This window comes from Neoarius graeffei, chromosome 7 (genome assembly GCF_027579695.1).
Source record: "Neoarius graeffei isolate fNeoGra1 chromosome 7, fNeoGra1.pri, whole genome shotgun sequence".
Lineage (NCBI taxonomy): Eukaryota > Metazoa > Chordata > Actinopteri > Siluriformes > Ariidae > Neoarius > Neoarius graeffei.
This window is the reverse complement of record NC_083575.1, coordinates 43,673,943-43,700,778: the sequence shown is the minus strand read 5'-3', so window position 1 is coordinate 43,700,778 and position 26,836 is coordinate 43,673,943. Positions and strand designations below refer to the sequence as shown.

General features: G+C 40.8%; 1 protein-coding gene across 1 annotated transcript; it reads right to left on the bottom strand.

Moving 5' to 3' along the window:
- Positions 1 to 9,669: 9,669 nt before the first annotated feature.
- LOC132888857 (ribose-5-phosphate isomerase-like) lies at positions 9,670 to 26,461 on the bottom strand. Its single transcript, XM_060924952.1, has 9 exons — positions 26,347 to 26,461; positions 25,113 to 25,157; positions 20,203 to 20,258; positions 20,052 to 20,111; positions 19,798 to 19,862; positions 19,144 to 19,212; positions 18,672 to 18,813; positions 12,176 to 12,275; positions 9,670 to 9,767 (listed from the first exon to the last, which is right to left on the bottom strand). The coding sequence occupies exons 1-9, from the start codon at positions 26,459 to 26,461 to the stop codon at positions 9,670 to 9,672; spliced, it is 750 nt and encodes a 249-aa protein (XP_060780935.1).
- Positions 26,462 to 26,836: the final 375 nt, after the last annotated feature.

The following is a 26,836-nucleotide window of genomic DNA, read 5'->3' as shown; positions in this document are numbered from 1 at the left end:
ATTAATGGTATAACCAGATATCTCAGAAAATGAGTCAATTATTGAGGACATAGCCGCCACGTCAGGATTACTTGAGATCAAAAGAATGTCATCAGCGTACAAAAAGTTTTTGTTCTTCTCGCCCCATATTTACGCCTTGGATATGTTTGCAATCGCGTAATGCGATTGCAAGGGGTTCAAGAAACAAAGCAAAAATCAGTGGCGATAAAGGTGAGCCCTGTCTAGTACCTCGACTGAGATTAAAGGATGGTGACATTATCCCGTTCGTAAGAACCGTAGCCATAGGGTCAGTGTATACTAACTTCAACCACTGCATAAAAGACTGTCCAAACCCAAATTTTCTTAAAGTGTAAAATAGAAAGGCATATTCTACTTTATCGAATGCCTTCTGGGCATCTAGGGAGAAAGCAACAACAGGATCTGGGTCATTCCTGCATTTCCAAATTATGTGTAATATCCTCCGCAGGTTATCAGCTGAACATCTATGTTTAACAAAACCCACTTGATCCACATGTACCAAATTAGGAAGCACTTTCTCAAGCCTAATTGCAAGGAACTTAGAAATAATTTTTTCATCCACATTAATTAATGAAATTGGACGATAGTTACCACAATATTGAGGGTCTTTCCCTTTCTTGTGTAATAACTGCTGATCTCATGCTAGGTGGTAGTCTACCCCTCTCCAAAGCGTCTGTATATACTGCTAGTAACCTAGGAGCCAGTTCTTCTACAAAAATCCTATAGAAATCTGATGGAAATCCATCATTACCAGGTGACTTGCCTAACCTGAGACTTTTGATAGCCTTTTTTATTTCAGTTATGGAAATCTCTTCTAGATCCGCTTTCTGCTCGCTCGTCAAAGTAGGTGTTTTAATTAAAGAAAAGAATTCTGATAATCTTGGTTCTTCTATATGTCCATTAGAGGTATATAGGTCTCTATAAAACTTAGTAAACACCTCATTAATCTCCCTCTTATCAGTGGTCAATGTATTATTATCCTCATTGAAAATTGAAGGAATTAAGTTATTAGACTGTATTTGACGTACTCTATGTGCAAGTAATTTGCCAGTTTTCTCACCCTGTTCAAAATATTTCTGATTCAAACAGAACATGGCGTGTTCAACTTTCTTCTGTAATATACTATTTAGATTAAATTTCAGTTTAATTAATTTATTCCATATTTCCTCACTTGGGTGTGACATGTGTTGTTTTTCAAGAGCCTTAATGTCCTTTTCCAACCTCAGTATTTCCTCCCTCTGAGCCTTTTTCATCAAAGAGCCATATTGAATAAGACAGCCTCTTATATAGGCTTTAAAAGCATCCCAGGTGAGACCAACATCCTCAATAGAGCCTTCATTGCATTCCCAAAATTCTTTAATTTTCAACCTTATATATTCACAATAGCTCTTATTATGTAAAAGTGAACTATTAAGGCGCCACCTAGGTGAGGGTGGAACTTTTCCCCTACTAGACAAGAGAAGTTCAACTGGGGCGTGGTCAGTTACAACAATGTTACCAATAGATGACCCAATAGTCTGGCCCACCAAGGAGCGAGATATAAGGAAATAATCTATCCTAGAATATGTGGAATGTGGATGGGAGAAAAATGTGTAGTCTCGTTCTTGTGGATGAAGCACTCTCCATATATCCACTAAGGCCAGCTCATCTGACACCACATCCAAAGCAGCACACGTGGGATCATGTACTGGTCTGGGTTTTGAAGACTTGTCTAGAAATACATCCCTGACCTGGTTGAAGTCCCCTCCAATAATAATATCTGTATTCCCAATATTACGTATTGAATTACAAATTTTGTGAAAGAAGTCAGGTTGAGGAGAGTTAGGGGCATAAATATTCACCACAGTCATCTTCTGACCTTCTAGCGCAGCATCCAAAATCACCCATCTACCATCTTTATCAGCATAATGTTTGAAAACCTGGAAGTCTAAATTTTTTTTAACCAGTATAACCACCCCTCTTTTCCTACTGTTGAATGTACTGAAATACACCTGGCCCACCCAGTCTCTTAAGTTTTAAAGATTCCTCCTCATCAAGATGTGTCTCCTGAATGAGAGCAATATCTGTCTTTTTCTGCTTTAAATAAGTCAAAATTTTCTTCCTTTTAACTACAATATGACATCCCGCTATGTTCCATGAAACCATTTTACATATTGTCATAAAGCCATATAGCCCATATTATACTAGCACAGACCCTTATAATTACCTTCTGTTTAACCCATAGTAAAGCAGTACACCATTTTTGATATAACCCAGAGGTCAATATAAATTCAACAATGAAAAATAGTAGGCACATCAAAAGAAAAACAAAAAACACAAAAGACAAACACCGTTGGGTAGAACTAAACCCAACATAACACACGCGTAGCAGGTCCGTAGCACTCATTGGTCCCATTTGGCCACCCTCTCACTCGTTCCTCCCCACCCCCTCTATTAGACTATATCAAAATGAAAACGCCGTAAAGTTATAGTTCAGCTTACAGCTCTGATAAAAAAAAAAAAAAAAAAACTTGAAATGCTCCTCAAACATTTCCAAGCCCATATGCTTTACATTTCCCTCTCATAAGAATAAGTAGGCTACATTTATCCCATTAATATGCCAGTAGGCTATGTGAATCATGTTACCTGTCATTATAAGTGATTAAATTAGACTGTATTAAACAGTTTCCTCATTTTCTGAAGGCTGGTCGCTGTCATCCACATCTTCGATTGTCAAAAGCCCACTGATGAATCTTTTTGCCTCTGCTGGACTGGAGAACTCGTGTTGTTTGTTGTTCACGGAGAATGTCATGACGGCTGGAAAGCGCAGCGTGTAGAGAATCTTGCGCTGCTTCAGCAAGGCACTAATGTTTGGGCGTCGGGAGAAGCCCTCCAGAACCGTCAGTTTTTCTTGCAGGCGGCGATTCTGTTTCTCCAACTCTCTCCTAGTTGTATTCGCTTTAGCCTCCTCGTCCTCCAGGCAGGAAATTCTCGTTTCGGCTTCATCCATCCTACCGCCAAGAGTTGCCACAGTTTCATTAAGACTCTCAATACCACCCTTCACAGCAGTCATGTCGTTAGCTAACTGCTCCAGAATCGCTCTTATGGCAGTCAGTTCACCAGCAACATTGCCTTTCGTAGGATTTTTCGATTCAACAGGTGGTTCCGCCATCTTAGAGGTTTTAACCGGCGAACTTTGTGAAGGTTTCCCTCGAGAAGCAGTAGGCTGATTCCGTGTAAAATAGTGACTTCTATTACTCATCACACTGTAGTAAAGCTTATTAATTCAATATAATGTAAAACTATCGACGTCATATGAATATTATCGAGGGTTTGAGGAAATCCGAGCTCCGCTCCTGTTTAGGCAGCCATCCTGGGCGGGTGTACCACGTGACTCCCAATTTCTTCATGGGGTCTTTCCATTGCATCCAGTTAAAAAAAACCCTCTGTAGAAATTGATATAGTTTTGTAAGTGATACAGAAAGTGATTTAGGCCACTACAGTAAATCACTACTTAGAGTAATCAACATTGAATGTGTCTGGATATATACCAACCTGTACATACTGAAATCTTTTCTCTTTGACTCCGAGTTGCAATCAAAGGGCACTCTGTACAGCTGTTTCATGCGCAGTCTGTTGCGCTTGAGGACACGATCAACATTAGAGAGGCTAACACTGTTGATACCCTCAAAATTTACATGGCCCTCAATGATCTTCTGCTCAGTTTCACTCAGTTTAACAGCGTTGTTCTTACAAACCATATCAACAATTAGGGTCTCTTGGTGTGGGGAGAACATACCTGTCCTCCCACCCCCATGTGGCAGTCTTTCAATTCTACAAAAAGAGAACATGCAGTTACAAAAAATATACATGGAATACTAGGCCTACAAACAGTTAGACCAACCCTCCATTACAATACTACAGTACATTTGTACAGTGATGTACTGAAACATATTTACTTAAAGTATACTGTGGTACAGTATGTAGTATGTCATACAGTAATTGCTGCCAACATTTACATACTGTACTATAATGTCAAAAAAGGTAATTACCTGTTCTCTTCTCTAAATCTTCGGATTATGGTGGACACAGTGAATCTACTAATGTTTGGTTGTACCCTTTCTCCAGCCTCCCTCATGCTCATACTATGGACAAGAACATGGTCAATCACAGTAGCTCTGATTTCATCAGATATTACTGTCCTTTGTCTTCACTAACCACCTCAACCTCCACTCACACAGCTGCTTCCTCTCAGATTTCTATCCATTGTAGGGCCTCACAAACCAGTGCTCTCTGAACTGGCTTATATGTTACCTCACATCATTAGCCAAATGTGTGATCAATTTTGAGTTGTTGTGTTCAAGTGGTGACACCGGTGCTTTAATTGTGTTTGACTTTTGTCACCTGTGCTCACCATTATGCAGCACGGGTGCATCACAATGAAAATGTGTTGGCAAGTTGTGTCTAAACAGGTGAAAAGTGCTTATGGTTTTGCCAAAAGAGTGATTGATTCAATCAGTGGGTTCAGGCAACTGAGCATTTGGTTCAGACAATAGGGTTTAGTGTTTTAGCAATTGAGAAAAACTGCAAGCACTTTTTCCACCAACCGCGGTTCAAAACCACTCTTAAACGCATTACGAAGGGTATATAGACCACAGCTTCCAACAATTTGAATTTGTGTTCCAGCAAATTGCTCAGCATGCTCTTTTTGCAGGAGTTCCACAAATTTCCAATTAACAGAGGGTCCATCCATTGACAAGGAGAGCATATTCCTGAGATTTAGTTCCTTTGTACATTCCTGAAATAATGAAAAATACAAACATTATAAAAACAGCCAACTTATTCCTAAAGCAATGATACCCAGAGCACTTTATTAAGATATGTATGTCAAATATTTAAATAAAGTTTAGTTTACTGTAAGATAAGGTGTGCAAAGACATAAACATATACAGAAGAATTGCTTCATGCCCCCCCCCCCCCCCACCCAACAGCACCAGCCCCCCACCCCTGCCTACCACCAGACAGCCCCCTCACAGTACACACAGTACAGGTAGTCGTCGACTTACGACCTATGCGATTTAGACCGATCGACTTTGCGACTGTCTGGTTATGACTGGTAAGTGTTTCACAGCTGAGCTAGCTGAGCGTATGACAGTTTCCGCCCCAGCTCCCGGCAGTGCCTCTCGCCACGTACAACAGTTTCCGCCCCAGCTCCCGGCAGTGCCTCTCGCCACGTACAACAGTTTCCGCCCCAGCTCCAGGCACATGCGCAGTCTCTCTCGCGCTCCCTCGCGCACTTCATCATACAGTTTCCACCCCAGCTCCTGGTTTTTGAAACGAGCAAATGCTCCCGCCAGCCCGAGCGCTGCAACAGCTGATGATGACGTAGACGACCCACAGCCAAGCACCAGTGATGCCAGCGGTCACTAAATTTTGTATTTTGCTATGTTTTACATTTGTGTTTCAAGCTAAAATGTTTTCTATTTTTCACACCTGTATTTCGTATTTTTTGTTTTGCACATATTAAACGAATTGTACTGTACGCAGTGTAGTATGTAGTGTTTAACTTAAACCAAATAATGAGCCAAGGTAATGAAATAAGAAAATGTTGATAAAATAAGACTTTAAGATGATTACAATATCATTACACATCACAATATACTTACGTTCATTTAACATAGGCTGACTTACGACCAGATCGGTTTATGACCGGTCAGTCGTAACCAAACACAGTCGTAAGTCGATGACTACCTGTATTTATATGCAGGTGACCATAAAAACTCCTTGAATCCTTGAGTATGCTTATAATTTAGAACATGGAAACATTCAAAATAACTATGGGGATATACTATTCAATTAAGAACCAGCTGGCTTAATTCCAACATCATGGTAGGAAAGCTGGGTAGCTTTTGCAGCTTAGTCACTAGGGGTCACATTTATCCATTAGAGGTCCTAAACCAAAACCAACTGTTGCGAATTTGCTTGCCAATAAATATTATTATCCCATTTAAACACATTAAACACATTTTAAATCATGTGTTTGTCTTAATTTGTTAGGTTGTTGAATGGCTTACCTTAAAGTTCTCCAGTAAGTCTTCAGCAGTGGAGTGGCCCATATTACTGTGACCCCAGATACCAGGACTGCACTCGAGAACCATTCTCGTCATTTGCCCAATACCTGACGTGCAAATCCAGTTGTTTGCTTTTGGTGGTCCTGTTCATGCTTTCGTCAAACATGACAACGAAGCTCCCTTTTTATGTACAGAGCAAGTCCAAATCGAGCAAGATAACTGGTTTTGTCCTTGCTACAACTAAATGTTTTTGCACATTCCGAGTCAGAAAACATTGCCCTGAAGACGGTACTCATGTCTTCGTTGGACGTATAGGAGTGATGTTGGCTAACCGTTTGCAAAACCCACAGCATTTCGGCCTTCGTTGTAGTAGTTGGGGAGAACGTACTGAAGGCATTACTTGTACGGGGTCCCGAAGACACCAAAGTGGACATAACATTAGTGTTTGCATTTGCAGTAGATACCGGTGCCACAAACATCTGAATGGGGACAGCTGTTGTCTGATTGTCGGCATAGAGCTTATGCTTCTCCCCTTTCATATGTGCATCAAGGGCTTTTTTTTTTTTACAAAGTCTGCACCACGCTTTGTACTCCATCGTTTTTTGTAACCAGCCGCTATACTTTTCATCCTCGAACCAGTTATCGTTAAACCTGCATTTGCCCATCTTGCCGCGGTTCGTGTCTGAAATAGCCACTCTGAAACACTTCTTTGTCTATTTCTATGACGTGCATATAGGCCTACAGGGAAAACACTGCCCTCGAAATAGTGTGTGATGCCTGTGCTATAGGCACACATTTCTTTTACTGTCTGGTTAGATAGGGACGTGCACTGGTGAAATAGCATGAAAAATAGTCTCTCTGGACATCAATATCTTTATTTCTTTCCGCCCAGATGAAATTTAATGCCACTCTTCGAAAATTACCGAAATTTAATACGTTTTAAGACCTTAAAAACCATACATTGTATTTAAGACTTTTTAAGGATCCGCGGATCCTGTTAATTTTAAAAGTAACTAATTAAATTACAATTGGGAAATCAATACTTAAGTCTGAGTGAAAAATGCTGTGGCAAGTGTGCATGGAAGAAGAGTGTGGAGACAGAAACCTTGGTTTCTGGGTCATTAGTCTGTGCTAGTGATGAACCCTACACCATCTGGAAGGTGACTTCACTGCCGCACGAACAGTGCCAACTTGTGGGTAAGCTAGCGTTGGCCTTCAAGAATGCTGATATGAAGAGAGAGAGAATACTAATATTGGCTGGCTTTTTTTCGTAGTCTTCAACTCGTTCAATATCATGCTCGCTGAATGGAATATACCTGATATACCACTCAATGCCAGTCAATATTATTTAAAATGTCACTCAGATCCATGACGTATTTCATATGAAAAATGCAAGTTTTTCAACACAAAAAGATAAATTTCATATCTTCAAGCAAACGTGTAACTTTCATTTTATTATACAGACACATTCACAAAGTACCCAAATTTATCAAAATGATTCATCGATTTCCTCACAAGTGACATATAGAGATTTAGGTCATGGTTTTGGTTCTCCATGTCCCGGATGTAGCTCATATGAAAAATACAAGTGGCACATTTCCCAGTAAAACACTCAGGTCCATATGAATACATTCCATGATGTACAGGTTTGCTAACAATTTAACAGCAATACAGCAGTGCTGGCTTTTTTAAAAGCTATTCAATACTTTATTCAATGTTACAAATACACAAAACATGTTTAAATATATGGTCAGTTTAAAAAAAAAAAATCACTTCACTATTTAAAATACAAAATTATCAAATGAGCCACCATCAGTTTATAGTTTTTTTTTTTATTAAAATTAAAAAAAAACCTATAAATAATAAATAAATAACTCAAATGTCAAATGATCTACTTTTGAGAAATCATTATCACAATACTGATGCATCACATCATCCAGGCCTATGGCACGTGTCCAGTAAGAGCAGGTGATGCGGAAGAAGAAAAAAAAAGGGAAAAAAACCCCACACAGTTCTTAAAAAGACATTTCTATGATACACAATATGTATGACAATATGTGCTTGCAAACAAACTGCCAGCAAAAGATAAATTTATATACATGAGCTCATTAAGACGCTCATGTACAGTGGCAAGGAAAAAGTAAGTGAACCCTTTGGGATTACCTGCATTTATACATAAATTTATCTTAAAATACGGTCTGATCTTCATCGAAGTCACAATAAAATAAACACAATTATAATCCATCATGTCTTTACTGAACACAACCAATAAACATTCACAGGGTTGGTGGAAAAAGTAAGTGATAGTAAGTGAAAGGCAGCAATAACCTCAAACAAGCACTTCCAGTAGTTGTGGATCACACATGCACAACATTCAGGAGAAATTTTGGACCATTCCTCCTTACAGAACTGAGTCAGCTCAGCTTTATTCTTAGGATGTTTGGTATGAACAACTCTATAGGGTTAAACGTCTGAGCTCTGATTGGGCTGCCCCAAGAGGTGAATTTTCCTTTTTTTAAAATAATAAGAAAAAAAGAATTAAAAAAAACAATTTTTAAAAAATTCTCTCGTACATTTACTTGAATGTTTAGGGTCATTGTCCTGCTGCATCACCCAGTTTCTACAGCTACCTTAGCATTATCTTGTCGGATACCTTAATAAACTTGGGAATTGATTTTCCCCCCTAAATAATGGCAAGCTGTCCAGGCCCTGAGGCAGCAAAGCAGCCCCAAGTCATGATGCTCTCTCCACTACAGGGATGATTGTTTTCTATGTGCCACTTTTATACAATACATAGTAGTGTTGTAGTACTTGAGACCAGTCTTGATCTCAAGACCACTTTTTGAATGTCTCAATCATTGACCACAATTTTACTCAGTCTTGTCTTCGTCTCAAACTCAGGAGTTTATTTCAAAGCTGGTCAAGACCACAACTGTAGGGATTTCACTACATTGCCTGTGTATTGTCCAATTTATTTGTTAACATCACTACTGTGATTGGGTGTAAAACTCCCTGCTTCAAATGCAACCAATAACATGACTCCTTGCAAATTCAGAATTTTCGTTACTGTTAATGGCCTTCACCCCCACCCCTTCATATCTACTGGTCTGGTCCTGGTCTTGACTCAGTCTCACCCTGCTTTGGGTCTTGACTTGGTCTCAGTTTCAGTGGTCTTGACTGCAACAATTCAACCTTCATGTCATCAGTCCACAAAATATTTTCTCAGTAGCACTGTGGAGCACAAGTGTGCTCTTTGGGAACCTTCAGGCATGCAGCAATGTTTTTTTTTTTTTTGAGAACAGTGGCTTCCTCGTGTTATGGACACTCTGCCTGTTCAAGGTTTTGCATATGGTCAACTCATGAAGAGACACAAGTGCATCTCAAAACAATTAGAATATCATGAAAAGTTCAATATTTTCCATCAGTTATTTAAGAAAGTGAAAATTTAATATAGTTTTAAGATTATAGGGAATGTTCTAGTGGTGTACTGCTTTTTGTTTGTGTGCGTGCGCACATGCATGTACACGCACGCTTGTGTGTTGCACTGGCACTTGATGTGTCAAGGACAGAAAAGAATAGAGTTTTGTTTCTTCAAGTTCCTTTAGTTCATTGGAGCATCTCTGACCTTCACACTTCCATCCTCCATCCCAAAGTAAACTCTCTCAGCCATTCCCACAAACAGTCCGGTCTCCACAACACCTACAGGGAGATAAAACAAGTCACTGGATCTGTCTGCAATTCAAACAGAGAGAAGAAGCACCCACTAACTGCACTCTGGTTTCCTTTGCTTGCAATTTAGTTCCTCCATTTGATGATGCAACAAACAAAATGTGCAGATGGTAGAAATGGGCTAGGCTGCTAATAAATGGCCTGAAGTGGAGGGTTTTTTTGGTTTGTTTTTTGTAGAACCCTGAACAGTACTGATGTTGGAAGTTTGAATTTATGTTGCTATCTGAGAAGGACCACAAAAACGGGGGGGGGGGGGGGGGGGGGGGGGGGGGATGCACAGAACTGTGCTGTGTCCCAGTCTCTAGGTGCTGATGAATCCACTGGATTTGAGGATATTCTTAACGATCCTGCACAGTGTGACCCTCACATTATGACAGAGTATAAACTTAGTCTGTGCAAGTGCTCTTGATTATAAAAAAACATTGACTTACAAAGTATGATAGCTCTGATATTTGGTGACTGTTGGGACTTTTTGTTTATGTAAACTGGCTTCACGGTCACATTCCATAACAATAGCATGGTGTAATAAATGTTAATGGGATGAACCAATCTCTCAATGGTAATTTTTTTTTTAAATGTCTTTGGAAGAGAAACTAAGTACAGTATATACACTAAGCATCCATTATCCAATCAGTACAAATTACCAAGTTCTCACTCACACAAAAACACAGCCCACATCACCCCCCAGCCTCTCTCAGCAACACTGCCTACTGGTCCTGTCCTGGACAAAATTCAGAATACTGCTTCTCACCTTTAAAGCTCAGCATAACCTGGCTCCCCTCGACCTCCATGAACTCCTGACCACCTACTCTCCCGCTCATTTTCTCATGTCCTCTTCCTGTAACTAACTTACAATCCCATGCACCAGACTATCCACACTGGGGAGGGAGGTCCTTCAGTGCCAGGGCCTCCAAACTCTGGAATTCTCTCACTCTCTGGCTGTTGGTCTTTCTCAACCTACAAATCAGATTTAAAGACTTTTTCCATGAATACTTCTCTTCCTCCTCCGTTTAGCAGTTTCTTTTCTCCTGTAACGCGACCTTAGGTCTGCAAAAGGCGCTATATAAAACATTATACATAGGGGCCACTTTTTTCATGGAATAAAAACATGTATTCTATTCCCTTCTAGTGGGTTTATTGATGGCATGCAACATTGTTAACATATCGCTTATCCTCCATGTATTACACCACTCTCCCCAATGGAGAATGAGCATGCAATATTGTTATAATAATGCATGTTGTCAAGACAACATGACGTTATACGTCAGAGCCCACGCGAAGATCCAATGACAAAAAAATTTTCTGCTGCACACGCACACAATCATTTCTTTGTCAGCTGAGAACGAGAGAAGATGAGGCTATTCCAGTGCTAGGTTTAAGCACTAAATAAATAAACTGAAACTAAAAGATGCGCTGAACACCTGAAAGGCTACCAAAATTTCATTATATATTCTTCATGCATATTTACAAGGGAGAAACATACCAACGGACATCAAAAAACTGGAAAAGAGACATCGGACATGTAAAACTTCTGCACTAGTGAGCGACTGGGACAGTTTGTAAACAAAACACAGCCACGAGGTTTGCTTCGTTAAAAGTGGAAGATTGAGAGAATTTTGGCTGCCAGGTCGCGTCGAAGTAAATTACACAGGGGAAATGAAGACTTAAGTCGGAGTGAAAAATACTGTGGCGAGTGTGCATGGAAGAGTCGTCTTGGGACAGAAGCCTTAGTTTCTTGGTTGTTAGCTTGTGCTACTGATGAAAGCTACAGCGTTGGCCTTCAAGAATGCGGATATGAAGAGTGTGTGTGTGTATGTATAATAATATTGGCTGGCTTTTTCTCATGGTCTATCAGATATAGTCCATTCAACTAGCATGATACAGAACTTGTCTTCGACTCGCTGAAGATCATGCTAGCTGAATGGAATACATCTGATAGAGCACTCAAAGCCAGCCAATATTGTTATTACTACTACTGGATACACTACATACATTGTACCTAGGTTTGAACCAAAGAGCTGGCTTGAAAAGCTGGCTTGTGTGTGTAATAGCATTTTATGCCTATGAGGAGATTCCATGCCAGACAGTACAACCATAATGGTGTTCCGATAGGTGACAGCAAGTTACTGATGGATGTTTTTTTCAGCCTTCCTATCTAATATCAATGTTATCCTTACTGCAAAAAAGTGTCCTCTGCTCTTTTTTTTTTTTAATTGAAAAAACTTTGTGCAGTTCTAAGTCCTATCATGATGGACATATTTTTCAGACACAACACGTAACCACTGAAGAACAGAGAATCAAGGAGGTCCTTTAGTTAGAGGTATTAAGAAGCACCCAGTACACAGTGGGTTCAAACAGAGAGGTACTGCTGAACTGACCTGGGATCATTTTGATGGCAGTGTTGACTTCTTTCCAGTTCTGAGCACGTTCAAACTTCCAGTCGAGGATGAAGTTGCTGTTATCGGTCACTACAGGGCCCTAAAGCAGTGACAGTGCATAGAGAGAATGGCACTTATCACACTTGTGGTGCACAGTGAATTGGGGGATGCAGCTCTTACCTGCAAACAATTTATTCAACACTATTCTTCAGTTTTTGGTCAGAATCCATGGCCATAATTGGATAAAGGGCAGATGAAACATGCTTCCAAATTAAATAATTGTACGTTTTATTTTCTTAACATTAGTGATGGGTGCACTGCTGTTCTTTTACCACACACACACACCAAAAAGACTTGACACTTCTTACAAAATGTACTGATTTCTCTGCATTAGGAAACATCAAACCAAGTGGCATGCATTTTGATACACAATATAGTGGTGCTTGAAAGTTTGTGAACCCTTTAAAATGATCTACAATTTCTGCATAAATATGACCTCAAATATCAGAGTTTCACACAAGTTCTGAAAGAGAACCCAATTAAACAAATTGGAGGGGAAAGGAAAAAAAGGGACATGGTCATTTATTTACGAGAGAGAACTAACAGGAACGCCAGTAGCATCCCTCAAACCACCAGTGTAAGAAATAATCCCAGAAAGAAATAAATCAAAGATAGTGGAGGAATTACGATCAGAAAAATGTCATTAAAAAAAAAATTTCAAGTCCAGGCACTGGAGGTAGACTTGGAAAAATAAAAAGGCCTTTATTTCACTGGGCTAGAGTCATATATTTAAAAATCACGCCAACATGTATCGGTTTGCTCCTTCTTCAGGTTGTGAAGTGTTCTTACACCCTGAAGGTGCAAGATAATACACGCTGGTGTGACTTAAAAAAAACAAAACAACCCCCCCCCCCCCCACTCTAATCCAGTGAAATAACGGCCTTTTATGACATTTTTCTGAGCATAGTTATTCTACTATCTCATTTATTTATTGAGGAAAAAAAATCAGTGAGTGGGAAAAGTATGTGAACTTCTAGAATTAGAATTAGCAGTTAATTTGAAGGTGAAATTAGAGTCAGGTGTTTTCAATCAATTTGGGGGGGGGGTGATACTCTTCAGGCTGGAAAAGGTTAGAAAATCTCCAGAGTTTAGCTTTCACCAGCTCGTAGTCAGACAGTTGGAAGGAATTATGACATTTTTAACATCAGTTGGGTGGCGACTGATCGCAGGTGGACGCAGGCGTTTTGCGTCAAATCCTTCATCGTGGTCAGATGTATTGCAAGACAGAGTTTTTAAGCTGAAATTAACCAGTCGGAAGCAGACATCGCGCACAGAAGCCATTTTATATTAAAAAATAATAATAAAATGTTAAAAACTGATAAAAAGAGAGGGGCCGTAAGACTGCTCGCAGGTTGTTGTAAACTATTTGAAGGAGCAGCCTGCGTCGACCTGTGATGCATCGCAGCCATCTCTAAAGACTTGTCTTCCCCTGCGTCAGGCTGCATCTAGCTGCCACTACTTGCTTCAACCTGCAATTGGTAGCTCAAGCATTGCACGACCGCCTGCCTCTACATGTGTCAACTTGCCATTTGCACCAATTAGAAGCGAATCGCAGCTGAAATGAGAACAGATTGTGATCCACTTGCATCAACCTGCCTCTACTAAAGACCCTCTGCAACACTGCCATTATCTGAGTCGTCGTGTGTCGACGCAAGACCAGTCTTGCATCTACCTGCGATTTTATTATTACAGGTAGACGCAAGCAGTTGAAAACTAGTTGCAGCCTGCCGTCTGACCTGGGCAGAAGACCACCATTACCCTCCCCAGGAGTGGTCAACCAAAGATCACCCCAAGAGCAAAGCATGTGATAGTCAGCGAGGTCAAAGGAACCCAGGGTAACTTCTAAGCAACTAAAGGGTTCTTACTTTGGCTAATGCTAATGTTAAGGAGTCTGGGTCAGGACAGCTTGCCATCATTGTTAGAACCATTAATTATTCCAGCAAATATCAAGAAACCTGTGTGTGAACTGAATCTCAAGAGGAAGTGGGTCATGCTGCAAGACATCAACCCTACATGTACAAATTATTTCTACCAAAAAATGGTTAAAAGAAAATTAAAGTTTTGGAAGGGCCAAGCCAAAGTCCTGATCTTAAGCGGGAGAGTTGGAGTCTCTGTATACACAGGCAAACAATCCAAAATGGCAGGCGAGACCAAAAATACAGGCAAAAGGGTCGGTCGAGGCGCAAACAGCACATCAAAGGCTAAGCGAGGACAAGAACGAGAAACAGGCACAAGGATCGTGAAACAGGAAATCAAGACAACGGGTAAAAAGGCTCGGTAATGCGTCTCGTAATACTTTGCGATGCAAATGCATCAGCACAGTCCTTAAATCGGCAAACACATACTAGTTCCTTAATTGAGCTCAGCTGCGCCTTGTTCACGGCACACGCGCAGCCCGAGACGCGCTTTCAGGTGCACGCGCCACAGTGCGCAGGACTGACACTCCCTCACTGATGAAGCTACAAATCTCAAAATTAATCTAAATTGGAATGATATGGCGATCTGGCCGCCGTGTAAACAGTTTTCAAAATGTCAGCACCGACACGTCACGTTTGAAGTCTCGCACAAGTCTCGTGAAGATCACGCAGATAAGTGACGCCTGCCGTGAACCATACAAAGTACATTCAACACGGCTAAAAACCAAAAAGGTCGATAAGTGTAATATAATATGCCAATACGAGTCACGATATAAGGTTAATAAAACCGAAAACGTAATTGAATAACACGTTAAGAAATAAAGCAAGTTTAAAAATGACTTCAGTTCCCCTTTAATCCAATAGAAGTGTGTGAGCAGTTCATGTGAGGAAGCATCCCACCAGCATCCCAGAGCTGAAGCCGTTTCTGTGCAGAGGACTGGGCTGAAATTCCTCCAAGTTGATGTGCAGCACAGCCCTGTGATGATCTGGCGACTTGTCCAGGGTGTACCCCGCCTTTCGCCCGTAGTCAGCTGGGATAGGCTCCAGCTTGCCTGCGACCCTGTAGAAGAATAAAGCGGCTAGAGATAATGAGATGAGATGAGATGATGTGCAGCACTGATCAACAGTTACTCAGAACATTAAAGCTCATAGGCAACGGTTTTCAATTTATGCACATTTGAAACTTTATCTGTTAAAAAACCCTCTGTAATTTTCTTCTGGTCCCAAGAAGTATTGTTAATAAGTAATAATTAAAATAAGTTAGTGCGGATCGCGGCAAATTTCTGTTCGGCTATTTTCGTGATGTCATTCAGGACAAACAAACCGCTTGAGTTGAGTCCACTTCCGTTTACTTGCATTGACGTTCGGCTTGAATGCAGACGTGCGTTCAGGAATTTCCAAAGAAAAAACCCATGCCTTATTGCTGTACAGTGAACTGTAACAACGGGACCAGTTCAGGAAGAAGTTTTTACCTTTTTCCGGAAGAGGAGACGAGGCGGAGAGAGTGGATTGTGTATGTGAAACCAAAATCAAAACAGTCAAAGAAGAAACAGAGCAGCAACGCTCAAGCAAAAAGGAAAAGATTGGAGGTAAACATTTTTACTTTTGCTTGCAATGGACAAATCAGGAATCCTGAGGGATCCTGTACAATCATTGTGGAAATGAGACAAAGGGATATTTCCTCGCTTAGAGAAGGCTATAAATAGTATAATGCCACGGATGGCAGGCTAATGTGGCCTACCGGCGCACTGTCCAGTAATCGTTACCTATATCCACTAGGGAGGGAGGTTTAATTATTCTTCAAAAGGGCTCTTATTTAGTATTACGACAAAAGTAGGAATTTATCATAACTACCAGGATAAATTGTTTGGGCGCGAGTCTTGTTGAGGTCTGGGGTCACCGCGATCAGAGTCGGCCGAGTCGCTGTCCGATTCCGAGGCCGCACGGTCAAACCAGTGAGCCACGTTCACCGATTGCTTCGCAACGGCCATAGGTTCATACATCTATGGTTTCACCTCTCGATATTCAGTTTGGAGACTTCCTACTTCAAAATCACTATCGCTTTCAGACATTTTACACAACCTCTCACAGCCAAAGTCCGTACACGTGCACTCGGTTCGCAAGTAAACACAGAGCTGCTCCCGGTCTGTTTGGCTTGAATGATGTCACGACGACGGTCCCCTGGCGGTGATAGTGCGCATAAGTGAGATGTAAACAAACCTTCGGAACTTGCGCAAACCAGTAAATTTTAACTGTTTTATTCAATTTTAGGGTGCAAATTAGACACCAGGAAAACTGAACTTGCTTTTTGGGTCGTTCTTCAATCTAGACAATAAAGTTGATATTCTACATTCCACCTCTGACAATTAAGTTATTATTGCACAAGGGTTTGGGTCATGCCAGATACTGAAAGCAAAGGTTCACATACTTTTGCACTCACTGATGTGATTTTGGATCATTTTCCTCAATAAATAAATGACCAAGTATAATAGACTTGTCTCATTTGTTTATGTGGGTTTTCTACATCTACTTTGAGGAATTGTGAGAAAATCTGAGAGTCAGATTCATGCAGAAACAGAGAAAATTCAAGAGTTCACAAAATTTCAAACAAACACCACTGTACGTGTCCCAGAACAGCTGGCAGGAAATCTTTCAATTACTCGAAGCTGGACAGGCATGTTTCGGGTCTGACGTATGGATATATATTTTTTTAAAATCTTACACTACATTAGGTACGAAGGCGAGTGTGAACACACATCACATGGTAAGTATGAACAGTGGTCGAGTTGTAAAATCAAACCGGGGGGATGGTGAAATTTTTAGTCGCATGTCGACCCATTGGTCGGTCCGTCGGTGGGAAACTGGTTTGCTTTTAGGAGGGTTTGCACACAACATAGGTCTGTGGACCTTGTTCATTTACCAGACATACGGTATTTTGTGCTGATAAAGTGTGTAGTACACACTGTGTACCCTTTTTATTGTTGTAAAAAAAAACATAATACACTGGTATTTTACTGTAAAACATGCACAGTGTGCATGTCATGTGTCATATTTAGTCAGTCTCCTGGCTGACATACCTACCACATTCTCCATATTAGGGTGAAATGCAGATGACAAATTTGAAGTGTAACTTCATAGTCATGGTAGGCTCCTTTTAAATCGTTTGGTAAATAATTTATTAAAACCTCAGCAGGCAATGTAAATGAACAACTGAATCTTTTCATATCAAGTCAATAGAATTTTTATTCAAAGTTGAACATTGGGAACATTGAGTTAAATACAGAGGTAGGTAGGTAACCAATAAGCTAAAACAAGCAACAGTAAATCAGACTAAACTTCCTAAAAGATGTTTGAGGCATTATGCATTTTTTTTCCTTTTTGTTATTATTGTGTTTATTCTTATAACGTTGATTCCCGCTGTTATCTAGGTCACGTGACAGCTTAATGTTGATGGTTACCAAGGAGCTGCCTTGGATACTTTGATACTTTGCTTCGATACATACCAGCACTTTGATACATACTGGATACAAGCTAGCAAAATGAGTTAAAAGCAGGCATCTTTGGAAAGTTTCTTTGGAAAGGGGAAAAGGCTCATTGAGGAGACAGAAGAGCCTATGACGAAGAAAAAGAAAGCTGCATTTTAGCAGACACTTTATCGAGTCCTACACCAATCCTGCTCTGCCTTACATGTTGTGACCGGCTCTCTAATGAGGCAATGAAGCCTTCAAAACTGCTAGTGTTGTTTATTTTAGCCTTCCTGTCTTGAATAACACTTTTTGTTGCCTGAAGAATAACAAATGAACGTCCAGGCTGATTAAATTAATGGCCTTATACAAGAAATCAAAGCTAACATGAACCTGAGTAAGCTATCGATAGCTGGCTAGACTCCAAACTAACATTCATTATGATAGCTGTGTTGTTATCCGCTGCCCACAAATTAGGCTCCATATCGGTAACTTTACAGCATGATAGTGGGCTCACAGGAAGTGTGACTGATATTCGTAACTCTTGACTTACCTCCTGAAATGTTTTTTCTTGCGATCTTAAATCCGAACTTGCTTAGGTCTTGCTGTCCACTCCGCTTGGCCATGATGCTGCAATCCGCTGCTGTCACTGACGCCGAATGAAATAAAAAAATAACGGAACCCCGACTGAATGTCACCTCCTCAAACGCTTCGCTTGCGCGTGCCCTCTCTCGCGGTAGCTTATTGTATGCTCAGTTTCAGCAAAGCTGCGTGGAATGGCATTTCTAATTCCAATGGTAATAGAAGTAATGTCCACATTTATTGATAAAATTGCTCAAGGGAAGGGAGGGGGGATGCCCGTTTTAGAGGGGGGATGATTTTGACCATTTTTTATTCCAGGGTGGATGGCATCCCCCCCATCCCCCCTCAACTCGAGTACAGAGTATGAACCAGGATTTAATCAGCACTTGTCTGTGAACCAGATCACAGTGAGGAAAATACTGCTCTCTCATTCACAAGGCACTACATGATTCTGATCACTGTGCACCGTCTCACCGCTTTACTGACCGCCATCCTCAGCACAGCTTCCCCACCAAAGCGCCGGGTGATGGCCCTGGACACGGGCACGTACGCCATAGGAACCACTTCCACCGGCACGCCTTTCTTCCACTGCTGCCCCAGTGCCTTTGAATCCTTCCTGTCCACACAGGAAATGAGTAATCACACACTGCTCAGCACCACTTTGTATGGATTAAAGATATCAGCACCCAGGGGCTTTATATACAGTATACAGGAACAAATATGAACATGTCTTGTATGGATATTATCCGTCAGTATAAAGGAGTTTACGTTTTGTGTTTTGTTTGGCTTTAAGGTTTTTGCTTATTCAGTTTAAAACTAAGCTGTAGTTTCCTTCCAACACTCAGCAACACTGACTGTATGACTGATCTATTGTATTGATTAGCACAATAAATACTGTAGCTTATGGTTTACGTTAATTTCCTGAGAGAAAGCGTCGCTTGTTTACCTGAAGTCAGCAATGACGACGAAGTGTTTGGCACAGCCAGCTACGATTTTCTCCTGAGTCAAGCATCCTCTGAAGTTTGGGAAAGCGAGGGAGGAAGAGAAAGTTATTTTGGTATCAAAACAGCTTTAGGATACAGATAGAACACCCAAATGGTTGTATAAAATGCAAATTCCAGGACTTTCAGAAAGTTTTCAAGCACTAGAATGCGGTTCTCAAGAAGTAGATAAAGGATGACTCATTTTCCAGCCAGGCTACATTACACTCCTGGCATCATGAATTATTTCATTACACCATTTCATTACCTGATTAAATAATTCATGTAATGTGGGTGTCATATGCAAGACGTATGCGCGTGTGTAGACGTCGAGTTGCTGATGGATTTTTAAAATAGCTTGTGTGCAAAAACATTGGGATTTTTCCCCCCTTCTTAAAATTAGCGACTATATTAATATACTGTGTATACACACACACACACACACACACACACCTTTATTTTAAGTACTTTTCAAGTGGTTCTTCACAGCCTCAAACAATTTAAGAACCATCTTAACTGACAGGTTTACCCTTTTTTTTTTAACCTTTTATGAATGTTTGCATCCATCAAAATAACTAACAGGAATATCTGCAGCCAACAGATGATCTCATGCTCCTTACCCGCCTCCTTTAATAAGAGTAAGTGAATCATCCACTTCATCAGCTCCATCGATCGCTACGTCCAGCTAAGGGACACATACACGCTTTCTTAATCCGTTTCATTCGAAACTTAAAAAAAATACATGTCGATATTTACACTGATTTGTAGCAGCGTTTTAATGCATTTTGCCCAACAGAGGTTCAGCTTATCTGCAGTGCATGAGACATGTTTGTGTAAACTTGGTGCTATCAAGCCTGGGTTGTGATCAACTCACATCTGGGTGTCTGTCTAAATCGGAGAGAGACAGGCCATGCTGCAGAATCAGCTGCCGAGCCTGAGGCAAAGAGGAGACAGCCAATTCATTATTTGAAGGTATTACAAACGTTAGTATTACATCTGCTTCAAAGTCATTTTTATGCACTCACCTGGAATGACGTAGGAACGCACACAATGTTCAACTTCTCCTGGCGTATTCTCTCAGCTAGCACAAAAAAAAAAATTATATATGAAAACTCTTCAGTGGGAATAATTGATGACTTGGGTATAATGTTGCGTTGTAAGTGGTAACTTGCAAGTCGGAACAATGTCATTTCCCACCACGGTACGTTCGATGTGTAACATGTTAAAAGGATGAAGCTACAGTCACACTACAGCTTGCGATGGGTTACCGATGAAAATGAGGTGTTTGATGGCGAAGCTTCCCTGAGCTTCGGGAAGTATTCCCAAACCCGTCTGCGAGTATTCGCCGCTTAGTTTGCTGACAAAAATACCGCCACCAAATTTCAATGCATGCACTGAAATTTTTCACAATATTTTTGGCCACTCACGAGGTGGAGACACACCAAAAAAAAACAACTCACGAAGCTTGGAGAATATTCACTGAGCATCACATGATTGGTGGCGATGCAAAAAAAACAAAACAAAAAACCAACCAAACAAAAAACTTGTCGCCGCCAAGTATTTGCAAACCCATCGCGGGCTGTAGCGTGACCAGGGCCTAAATGGACTCGCATGCGTATGTAAAGCTCATAAAACTGTACTTGTTCAGTTACAGGCCTGAGTGGGTACTGGTACTCATCTCATCTCATTATCTCTAGCTGCTTTATCCTTCTACAGGGTCGCAGGCAAGCTGGAGCCTATCCCAGCTGACTACGGGCGAAAGGCGGGGTACACCCTGGACAAGTCGCCAGTACTGGTACTGCGAACTTCAAACATTCAGGAAACATTTTGGACTAAATTGCAGTACAGCAATAATAATCTATCAAGCAGACAATAGAGTGTAACTTAGCAATAAGTTCGCTGGCCATCATCAGTGATAATTCTAATGTTGTTGAGAATCTTCTGAAAAGAGTAATTAGCACGGTCAGGTGTACAGATTTAACCAAGCACCGTTACATGTCTGGACATTAAAGAAGAACTGAAGGCAAATTTATCATCAGAATTCTATTTCTCATTTTATTAAATATAGGAATGCATTTTTGATCGCTATTTTGTCACTGCTATAGCAAGTTAAGAGTGTTTGAAACATGATATGTAATAGATCAGTCCATATGTCAAAGCAATGGCCGTAAACGAGATTCGTTGAGACCTGTGCGAGACTTCGTAGGACGGAAGTAAAACGTACAGCGGAAATCAAAGTGACAACATCTGCCAACGTTGTCAAAATACGCGCGCGCCCTCTTTCGAATGCTGATGTAATCAAGCCGAAAGTTTTGTTTGTTTTGATAGCAATCAAGAAAGTTTGAAAACAGTAGGCAGTAATCATCGTTTAAATTCGTTTTTGTGCAATATTTCATTTGGAAAACAGTTTTCAAAATGGTGGCACTGACACCTGGCTGACACTTCACGTTTCCAAGTCTCGCACAAGTCTCGTGAAGATCGCGCAGATAAGCGATGCCCACCGCAGACCAAACGAATGAAATTCAACATGGCTAAAAACCGAGTAGGCCGATGGTACATACACACAAATGGAAATGTGTTCCTTGAATGTGTGTAATTGTTGGTCTTTAACATTCTTAAGTCAGAGAAGCTCCCTCGCTCATACAATCACTCAGGCCTGAGATTCCCAAAAGCATTGCAGCACAAAGATAATCGTGAAATAGTAGCGTGAGCAGCACAATGAACACTCACGCTCCCTCTCTCCTAGTTAAGCAGCTCTTAGCATTAAGAGGCTTTTGGGAAACCCAACCCAGGTTTGTTATTGGTTTAGTGGTCACTTCATGTGTCCTCATGCCCGTGTTGCATTCTGGCGCTCCCTTTTAGTTTTTCAGTCATACAGAAATGCTATACAAATAAAACAATTCTCATCAACGTTCTAAATAAAATAAAATCAATCCCACTTTTTAGAAACAGTGTTTGGGCATCTGATCTTTGTAGCAATTACTTTTTTGTAAAAAAAAAAAACCTTGGACAGCATCAAGTCTTTCAAAAGTGAAGCCACCACAGATGTAGTGCCCCTGCTGGCTGGCGGCAGTATAATGTAACTCCACCATCCCCCTGTTTTTCAATGACAGTCTATTTTCCATGTCATTTTTCTCATCTGAACAGTCTTTCCATCTACAGTGTCTAATCCAAACCATGAGTTTTCCCCATGCTGATATGTGTACTTTAAGTTTCCCTCAGATATTAGTTTTTAAAACATTCAACTCTATTGTAAGATGATGTGGATATACTTGGGAATGGAGCGAGTGACCACTTCTGCTACGCTCTGAACCTTGGTACTGGGAGAAGGGGCCAGGCCTACCAAATACGTAGGTGTACCTGGGCGACTTTCGTCCCTACTGCAACTTGGAGTCCAAATTTGACAACATGGCAGAGGAATTTTGGCTTCATTTCTATTGAATTCTTGGGTTTCAATCACATGACTTTTCTTAGCGAATTCACCTTCAGTAAGGCCGCTGGTGGTCAAGCAAACCAAAATAGCTGCCGTAGTGCAAACAACTAGTGATAAATTATCAGAGTACGCTCGTAATCTAGAAGCCACTGCTGTCTTTAGATATATTCAAAAGATCGCTATGTGCAATGGAATTGACCCCTACAGTCTGGGAAAGAAGGATTTGTCATACGATCTCAAAAACTACCCTTCAGTCGAGTTCCCCGGCATCTCGAACTATCTGGTGTTGCAGACATCCTTCTACACCGCAAAACAGATGAAAGCATGGAAAAGTATGGAGGCTTACAACTTTTTTGTATGTGGCTGGGTAAAGGACCTCGGTATCAAGTCGCTGTCAAATGAATCCTGTATTGTTTTTTCCCGTCTAAGTTTTTTAAGCTTTTTGTTCACGTCTTTACAACGAAGCGCTGCAAGTTGAAGTGTAATCAACCAAACTGTTTGTTTCTCACGTGTGTCGGCTCTCATCTCTCAGGTAAATCATTCACAAAGATAATTAGAAACTCCTTTAAAGACCTGGATCTTAATTAAACAAGAAGAAGTGATCAAGGCGCATTGTAACTGTATGGCTGGGTAAGAATTTTGTCGTGACCTTCATGCATATGGACTATTATTCATGGTTGTTTTGATCATGCGCACTTGCTGAAAGACTTGTTGAAAAGACCACTAGGATACACTGTTAAAGAAAGCTAGACACGCGTTGTTTTCAGTATGGCGGCCACTGAGTGAGGAGTAAACAAACAAACAGCTGGGGACTTTAGCGCTTCATGACTTTATAAAAAAAAAGTACTGTAAAATAACGATATGTAGAAAGAAAAGTACTTGGAAAACACTAAGGACATAGCTGAGAGGGTTATACAAACCTTTCACCAAGTGATCACTGCAAATTCGAGCATGCTTCAACTCAACTCCCTTCGATTTCAGTGACAGGTTCGAAAGCCACTTTTCTCGATGTCTTTTTGTGAAATACTGTGTTTGTTCACCCTTTTTTATTAGTTCACGGGGAACCCTGAAGAAACTTATCAGTTTCACAGTTTGATCGATTCAAACAACCTAAAACAATGCAAGCATAAGCCATTTTTCATGCGAGCAATGCACCTTCTTTGTACAGATGCTTTGTCAACTGAGCTTTGGTTGACCACCAGCTAAAGTTTATAATTAATAATGAGGCAGATGTGACGTCACATGAAACCCAAGAATGGGAGGGCATGGAGCCACTGTGTATTTTTTTTTTTCTTAAACAGCCATTGTTTAACAGTAACAGAGTCGACTCTCTGCAAGATTATATTGCAATGCTTTGCAAATCATCTAATGCAGCATGGTGTCTTTTCACATTCAGGACTGTGCCATGTCAGCATTACACACCTTCACAGCATAAACTAACTCATCAGCTTATCAGACTGGACAATCTGATCATTGTTTTTATTCTCTGACATTATTTCAGACAAAATAATGCACTTTAAAAAAAAAGATCGTTTTGTTAATAAAATCAATTAAGTACTTATTTAATTGACTACGAATTTAGATATGATGATTAGAAACGGTGGGAGTCCCACATGCTTCTTTCCCTCTTTCTGCTGACTGGATCATTATTCCTCATCCCTCTCCAAAGCCCCGCCCCCTGTCCCGGATTGGTTGGTAGCTCGTGCTCAGCGGCCCGCCACTGCCTGCTTTATCCAATACTATTTGTAGAGGGCGGGGCTGTCAGGAATACAGGTGTGAAAAAGATTCCTAAACCTGCATCTTTTCAGACAGAAGCGACGCGTGACCGAGTGTTAGCCGCACTGCTAGTGCTAGCGGGGTCTAGAACAGCTATCATGGCTGCGATCAGTGCAGTTACATTTCATGACTAAGAAGAAAAAAAGTGTGAATCTAAGAGTTGTGTGGAACATTATTCTTGCTTCTGGAAAGCGTAAATAACGTAAAGGTTGGTGTTTGAAGACCAAACTCATCATCATGTTGGAGCTGAACTCGGAGTTACAGAACTAATGAACACTAGACAACTCATCAACTCTGGAATGTGGAGTCCGGGTGCACGCGCCCAGGCGGATGTTTACTACAACAGGAAACACTACCTGAGTGGAAGAAGATAAACAAACTACACTGTAAAAAGCTGTACAATGCCACTGTACAACTGTGGCACACTGTCTTAAAATGTATACTGTATCCTTAACTCAGGTGCAATATATGTATATAGGAATCATTGTATATAAAATCACTTCATTTTGCTTTTAGTTGTTATTGAACTTATGTCAAATTATTTAATTTATTTTTTCAGAAGATTTTGATCTATTTTTAGACATGTTTACTTCTCTGGTTTAGGAGCTTGGTAGTACATTTGAATTTCCCTTCGAGGGATTAATAAAGTGATTCTGATTCTAAACAGTGCAGAGTTCAGGCACAGCAGCAGTGTTGCTAACACAACACACACAATCTCTCTCTCACCTGGATGTGGTTGTCCACAGCAGCGTAAGCAGCCAGTTTCCCCGCCTCTTCAGCCATCACAGTGCTGCTCTGGCTTCACACGCACAATCCACTCTCTCTGCCTCGTCTCCTCTTCCGGAAAGAAACAACCCTCTGGCTTCACGCGCACAATCCACCCACTCCGCCTCTTCTCCTTTTTCGGAAAAAGCCAACCCTCTCGCTCCGCCTCTTCTCCTTTTTCAGAAAAAGCCTCTTCTCCTCTCTCGGAAAAAGGTAAAAACTTCTTCCTGAACCGGTCCCGTTGTTAGTTCACTGCACAACAATAATCAGACCCTCCAGGATCTATCTGCGCAGTGGCATGCACAGATAGACACGAGGTGGTGCTCAAGCACCTGCCCCTATGCCCTCTGTCCAAAAAAGTGCCCTTTTGAATTTTTTTTTTTTTTACAGTTTACTGAGGCCAATGTCGACATGATCTTTTAGAAAAGCCGCGGCATTAAAAGCGTGTGTGAAAATAATGTCCCGATGTGTGCCCCCTCCGCACACACACCGGACCTCTGTCTCTCTTGCTCTGTCACGTGAACAAGCATGCAGTGCATTCAATGTGAGGTTGCAGCAGCATAGCGTCCTGGAAGCCACGGCCTTATCGTAGCGCAGACAACACATCGGGCAGTCAGTCAGCTCTTCCCCTGCCCCACCAGCCAGCTAACACATGAATCGAGTGAAAATGTATTGTTTGCCCTCTAAGCCCAAGCTGTAATTATTTTGTCGTGAAGTAGCCCGTCGCATACAGAAACAACTGCACATAAGTATTATATTTTTTGCTAGACCATTTTCAGATTTAGGAAAACAAAAATTTATTTTTCTATTTTGTTCAACTAGAGATTCCTGGCAAAGTCAAAAAGCCTTGATGTAATAAATTAAGTGGTTGTTTTACACCTTTAAAAACTAAAACGGGTCAGCGGCGACCCGAACACAAGAGGAGGGATAAATCTCAGACTTTTATAATAAGGTGTTCCACATGTGCAAAAAAGTGCCCTTTTTTCCCCCCAGAGCACTTGCCCCCCAAAATGTCTGTGCAAGCCACTGGGCACGCGGGAACATATTTTAGGTCAGGGGTGCTGCATATTAAGTAGCCTAGTTAATGGGGGTCATGGGTGTTTTATATATATATATATATATATATATATATATATATATATATATATATATATATATATATATGCGCCGTTATAATGCACTTTAAGATTGATACCTTGACATCGCTGCAGCGCGGTACCCAACGTTCCATAATCTCCATGTAACGCATGTAAGCAGAACCAACCTGTGATTTTTGGCTGATATGTCTGAAGACTCCGAAGAAGCTCCATTCCTGAGGCACATTAACTGAATATTTTCCATCATTAACAGATTGTTTTAACTACATGGTGACGGAAAGATATAAAGACTAACTATTATTTTAACATATCCTGAAGCATTGGCGCTGGAACCAGTTTTAAAGTGATGTAAGAATAAGCGGGGGTTCGGAGGTTTCTCCCCCGAGAAAATTTTTAATGTTGTAGAGGCTAGATAGCGGGTTTTGCACAATTTTAGACAGAAAGAGAAGGGTCTTACTATGCTACCAGAAAACATGTTCTCATATCAGTTAGGCTCATACATGTCAACCTTTGGTCAATCAAACCTGTATAACCAACCTCCAAAATCCTTATTTCCCTTATAAAATCCTTATAAGATGCAAATTAAGA